This window comes from Danio rerio, chromosome 19 (assembly GCF_049306965.1).
Source record: "Danio rerio strain Tuebingen ecotype United States chromosome 19, GRCz12tu, whole genome shotgun sequence".
Classification (NCBI taxonomy): domain Eukaryota; kingdom Metazoa; phylum Chordata; class Actinopteri; order Cypriniformes; family Danionidae; genus Danio; species Danio rerio.
Window position 1 is genome coordinate 5,885,001 of NC_133194.1, and position 6,615 is coordinate 5,891,615.

Here is a 6,615-nt window from a genome sequence, read left to right on the forward strand (position 1 = left end):
TTCCAGGAAATGTGAATTAAACAAACTATTTTAGATCTCAGCTGCACAGACAAGTTGCCGAACCAAGCTGTGATACCGTACCTTACCACACTCTCAAACAAAGCCTTATAGAACATGATCATACATTTCTGATCCACTCCATAAATTCTTAGACGTCGTAAAAAATACACAGTGAGGCAAAAACAGAAGCCAGAAAATAAAATAAACAAGTAAATAACAGGGTCAGAATGTCCGTCGACATTTTGGTGGATTTGCGAAAACAAAAACTGCAGTAAACATAGCTCCTGGGACGGATTTGGCGCTCTCCAGAAATGTATATAGGGGTACGTTTTTAGAATGAGCCTGGGTTTTAACAAACAGTACTTAAAAGGTAATAAATGCATCAAAACTACCGCACAAATCTAATGTAGTAGCATTAAATCCCCAAAATACAATACAAAATGATTACTGAACTAAAATATAGTGCATTCAAATCATTGAAATAATAACAAAACAACAACAGAAGCTCTAATTTAGACGATCACTCACGTAACACCAGAGATATTATAATAATAATAACATTGTATGTACATAAAGTAAAGGTAACCCTTTTATTGTAATATGATTAAGCCTGTCACAATAATCAATATATTATCTTATCGTACGACACGTGGACATGACCTCTATTATTTTTGGTGATTCAATATACATCGCCCACTCGTAAAAAACATCTCTACATGCAACATCTCTATCTCTATTGGAGGTGTCAGTATGTTTAAACAAACACTATAGTATTTACTATAAATGACTATAGTATATTTTCATGTGGGTGTCTGACAACTGAAAATAGATCTGGTAGCAGATATCACCGCCTCTGTTAGTTTTGACCTTGCACTTTTGGTTAACATTTATTATTATTTAATTAAGATATTCCTTTTCACATTCTGATTCCACGACCTCATCATTAAATAAATAAAATGACTATGATTAAATATTCTTAAGAATGAAATATTATTAAATTCACCTTTACTTGTATAGCGCTTTTACAGTGTACATTGTGTCAAAGCAGCTTCACATAGAAGATCATAGTTGACTGAAACAGTGTAGTTCAATTTTCAGTGTTTAAGTTCAGTTCAGTTTAGCTCAGTTCAGTGTGGTTTAATAATCACTACTGAGAGTCCAAACACTGAAGATCAATCCATCGATGCGCAGCTCTACAGATCCCGAATTATGCAAGCCAGTGGCGACAGCAGCGAGGAAAAATCTTCACCATTTGGCGAAAGTGAAGAATTAAAAAACCTCAAGAGAAACCAGGCTTAGATGGGCACGACCATTTCTCCTATGGCCAAACGTCTTGTGTAGAGCTGCAGTCTAGGCGCCAGCGAAGACTCATCTGTCCCTGGAGAGTCACAGGAATCAGTCACATGCTCTCCACTTCTCCATGACCACTACAGCAGCTGCTCAGGATACGGCCTGGTCCAGGATTATGGAACCATGGGATTATCTCATCGCTGGTCTTGGATTGAATAGGTGGCGCTGCATAGTCTGAGAGCCTCGGGATGAGTATCCCCAGGTGGAAATAGAGGCTAAAGAGAATAATTAGCGTAGCTGCTGTTCACAGTCTATATAAACGAGATGCAAAAACTTGTGTGGGGCACATTCATGCATCATACCACTATGTGATATGCAAGCTTCTGATATCTGATATCTGACTGTATGCTTTACTAAAAAGATAGGTCTTTAATATAGGATTGAATTGGGAGAGTGTGTCTGAGCCTCGGACATTATCAGGAAGGCTATTCCAAAGTTCAGGAGCCATAAATGAGAAGGCTCGACCTCCTTTAGTAGACTTTGCTATTCTAAGTACTACCAGAAGCCCTGAGTTTTGAGATCTTAAAGAGCGAGTTGGATTGTAGCAAGACAGAAGGTTGGTTAGTTAAACAGGAGCTAGATTATTTAAAGCTTTATAGGTAAGAAGCAATATTTTAAATTCAATATGAAACTTAACAAGCAGCCAGTGTAAGGAGGATAAAATAGGGGTGATATGATCTTATTTTCTAGACCTGGTAGGAGCTCTGGCAGCTGCATTTTGTACTAGCTGAAGTTTGTGTTGAATTACGAATGATGTGTTTTTTGGAAGAGTGTACTTGCATTATGATGCTATTATATTGTCATTCTGGCATAAAATTGTATTAAAATGACAATAATATCAATTAATTCAATATATTTTGGTGCAATATAGCATACAACAATATATATATATAAGGCATAAATATGATCTCTAAATGTGTGTTTTGTCCACAAAGACGTCCACACATCCTGTCACTCCAGCATAAATAAACCTATTGTGTTCGGCACGGTGCAGAAGTCTTGTTAAAAAAGCAAACAAGTCCATCCCTCTTTACCTGTGTGTGTGTGTGTATTTGCATGTGTTCCTGTGTTTATTTTTTCCTTGTGATTTGGTGATCCCTGATTTGTGTGTGTCCCGCTGTGTGTGTGTAGCCGTGCAGCAGATGGCTGAAGCTCAAATGCAGAAATTAGGTGTGTATCCTCATGTAGAGGAGGAGGGGGAGGAGCCTGTTCACAGAGGGGGGGCGGAGCTCTGCTCATCCTGCACAACTGGTAATATTAATATCGCCATATAATCCGCTGCATGCGCATGTGTTCGTTATTGTTGAAGATGAATCACTGGATTTAAGCATTTTTATTAAGGTAAGTGGTTGCAAACAATTTATGTGAGCTGAAATTAAACCAACAAATTAAATTAGCACTGTTGTCTCACAGCAAGAAGGTCGCTGGTTCGAGTCCCCGCTGGCTCAGTTGGCATTTCTCTGTGGAGTTTGCATGTTCTCCCCATGATGGTGTGTTTCCTCCGGGTGCTCCGGTTTCCTCCACAATCTAAAGACATGCACTATAGGTGAATTGGATGATCTAAATTGGTAGTAGTGTATGAGTGAAAGTGTAAAAACATTTGTCGGAATAGTTGGCGGTTCATTCCGTTGTGGCGACCTCTGAAATAGAGACTAAGCTGAAGGAAAATGAATGAACACTCTAAAAAATAACCCAAGAGGTCTGTTACCACTAGTTTAACACATTGTTGTAACTTAAAAGTTCTAAATTGCTGATCAGATTAAAACTTTTAAGTTGCCAGAATAATTGTATTGAGTTTTTTAAAACAGGAAAATATTGATAATTGCATACATTTTTAAAAATGTGGCCAATTTAAAGGTAAATTTATCTGTCAGTTATTTTAAAACAATATTTAACTTGTAGCAACCCAAAGAAATTGGGTTATTGTGACAATTTTCCACACTAGTGGAGTTGTTTTGTATATTTAAGTCCACATGATGTTAATATGGGACAGTACATGTTTTTGTTTTTTATAAAAATGAAAATCTATGGATTAATACAAATAAAAAATTTCCCGCTGGAAAAAAATGTTGTTAAATGTGTTTCTTACAAGCAACTAAATGAACAGTAAATTTAAAAACAAACAAAACATTAAACAATTTCGGCTAATTAACTTATTTGAGATTCTAAACCTGAAAACTTGCATGTAATTAAGTACATAACACTGGATTTGTCTTTGGTTTTAATGAAAAAACTAATTGAAACAGTAAGAACTTTAAAAAATTAAGTTTATGCTATGTAAAAATGCTTCTGATTGAAGAGGAAAAGGTCATTTGGCTAACATAATAACGTTTGTTGTCTGAACTTCATTTTGTTAGATGTTGTCATAACATGAATATATTGATGGAAACTGAGTAATTTTTGTTTGTTTGGTCTAAACAATATTTTTTTTGAGTGAATGAATGAATAATTTCAGCCCATATAAATAGTTTGCAACCACTTACCTTAAAAAAACTGTAAATTCAATAGTTATTATTTTCAGTGGACTTTCTCATGCAACCTTGACATTTGTAATTGATATTAAAATGCAATATATATATTTTTTCATTTTTAATGTTTTCATACTAATTAATAAAGTTGAATCAGCATTATGTTAACCTGTAAACTATAGTGATGGAATTTTTCCAAAAATGTTTACATAAATGTTGCCATTTAGAGTTATTTTTAAATCTAAAATAACTAAAAGGCATCATGTTTTAAATGTTTGTATTCATTTTCAGACTAAACATAAATATCCAATTTTGTAACTTCAGAAGTCCTGAGTTAAAGCAATATTTGTTTAAAACATTTGTTATTCTCAACAATTGTATACATTTAGAGATGAAAATAAATATTAACATTTTACTCAACCACAAAGCTGATACATTCAGAAAATGCAGTTTTCAAATGGTCTCTTTTTTTCCTCATGTACACCGAAAACAAAAATATTCATTGGATTTACTAAATTATTTGAAGGTAAGTGCTTGCAAACACTTTATTTGGCCTGAATATAAACAAATAAATTAAGTTGAACAGTGCTAAATTTAATTTGTTTGTTTAAATTCAGCCGATATAAAATGTTTGCCACCACTTACCTTGAAATAATTCAGTAAATCTAATGAATATTTTTGGGATATTGTTTTAGGCTATAGACATATACTTTGAATAAGCTTCTATTGCATTAATCGCTGTAATTTTTTATATTTTTTTATTTTTTGCTAAATTCATTGATCTTTTATATCTCAAAGTCAACATCATCAATCAAGCTGACTAAAATATTAATTTAAATTTATGAAGTTATTAAAATGTAAAACTGATGAAAATAAGTTGAGGTAGCACAAAAAAATTGTCATGATGACTTTTTGTCATATTTTGCTTGCAGTGTGCATAAAGCAAAGATTCATCCGCTAAATAATGTGAGCTATGGAAAATAATTTTAAGTTAGCAGCCATTTTCTTGGTCTGGCCCTTGTAGAAATATACTGAATTTATTGTAGACCCTATTTAACACAGTTTTAGGTGTATCTGTTCTGCAAATATCACTTCTATAAGGTGTTTAAACACAGTTGTGTGGCAACAGTCTGTGAATATAGCCAACTTCTAATAGTAAAAATCACACTTCATAAAAACAGTCTGCAGAAACACTGTGATTGACCCTCTCCCTTTGTAAATGTCATCAAAGGGGCAAAGCCCCGCCCATTAGTGAAGATCTCTCCCTCATTAGCATAGGCAGCCCTGAGTGTGAAGCTGCCATCTGTCATTAGAATTTCATTAGAGTTCATCACAAAATTAATGTTAGTCCTGTTTTGAATCTGCCACTATGCTGACACACAGGCATTTGTAGCTCCGCCCTTTTCTGAAAAGAGCACAATCTCATTTGAATTTAAAGCGACAGTCACCAAAACGACACAATTAAGATCAAAGCCTAAAAGGGTCAGTTTCAAAGAGTTATAAAACATTATTTGTGTGGTATTTTAAGCTTAAACTTCACATACACACACTAGGTACATCAGAGACTTATTTTACATCTTGTATAAAGCACCATGTTAGATTCCCCTTTAATGAAGGTGGACTTTAGTAAATTGTTTTTAAGACTTATTTTAGTCAGCTGCTTCAGAAACCTTGCATTTAGAGTAGTCTCTTTTTCCCTCAATAAACTTCAACGCAAAGTTCGGATTTTTCTTATATTTAAATATAACCCCTATCTCATGTCAGCGTTCAAAGGAAGTCTACATTGGAAAGTCAAAAAGATGACAGCAGTGATGTTTCTCCTCGTTCCTCCAGAGTTTTTCCCAATTAAAGATGAGAATATCTGAGAAAAAAAAAAACTGTGTTTTTTAATAAATCTTCTTTTTTTTTTTTAGAATCGCAGGAGCAAAGGAGCACACCAGAAAAGCAGTCTGGCATGAGGAAGACAGAAGCCACGGCACCGACCGATGAAGAAGAAGAAGAAGAAGAGGAGGAGGAGGAGGAAGATGAAGAAAAAGAAGAAGAAGAAGCAGATGATATGGCAAGAGAGGAGAGCAGAAATCTGGACTGATAGAAGTTTGAGAACTTTAGTGATTTCTTTTATTTGGTAATGCAAACTTTGTTTATTAATTATTGGTTTTCCGTGATTTCATCATTTCGCAAATAACAGCAAACTGTTTGAATCATTATAGACTCATTCTGAAAATGTAGCCCTATATACATTTCTGGAGATCGCGAATTATGTAGCCAGAGGTACATAATGCTGCATTTCTTCCTTGAAACAAACACTATGGAGTGCTACGATGCTGTTCCTTTTTGCGCTTACCAGCTGACCCACTTACCTTCGTATGGACGGCTTTCCCGCTGTTACCAGTTTGTCCAGTGGCTCGCCACTTACGTTGGCAGACTTGAGACACAGAGCAGAGTTGACCGTGATGACGGGGTTTGAGTCTGGTGAAGAATGCTTCCAGAAAGCAGCTAAGACAAAAACAAAAGCCAAAAGATAATATAAACAAGTAAATAACAGCGTGAGAATGTGTTCAAATCTGAAAACGCGGTAAAAATCTGGTGGCCGCGAGGGCTTATCTTTTTCTGGATTGCTTTTTGGGTTTAAGGAAGGGAGTGGGTGGGGGGGATCGGTCGGTTGGTCAGTCATTCAGTCAGACGACAGTGACCTCCGGTGCATTTACGTGAGAAGACCAAGCGCGAACGGCACTTGCGAAAGTAATTTGAGATCTTAAAAAGTCTACACAGCAGCCTGTAGTGGATTCGCGACAAC

The 6,615-nt window shown here is 35.4% G+C and overlaps 1 protein-coding gene across 3 annotated transcripts in view; it reads left to right on the plus strand.

The window, feature by feature from the left end:
- The window catches only part of ppp1r1b (protein phosphatase 1, regulatory (inhibitor) subunit 1B), a 47,906-nt gene extending 41,291 nt beyond the window's left edge, over positions 1 to 6,615 (plus strand). Inside the window, exons 4-5 of one of the 3 annotated variants that reach the window (XR_012394457.1) lie at positions 2,482 to 2,691; positions 2,764 to 2,896. Coding sequence is in view for 2 of the 3 variants with exons in the window: in NM_001281923.1 (NP_001268852.1) it covers positions 2,482 to 2,601; positions 5,732 to 5,907 (296 nt within the window). In the remaining variant the exon portion in view is untranslated. Of the gene's footprint in view, positions 1 to 2,481; positions 2,692 to 2,763; positions 2,897 to 5,731 lie in introns of those variants that run through there. The other 2 variants (NM_001281923.1, NM_001281924.1) reach the window with 2 other exon arrangements.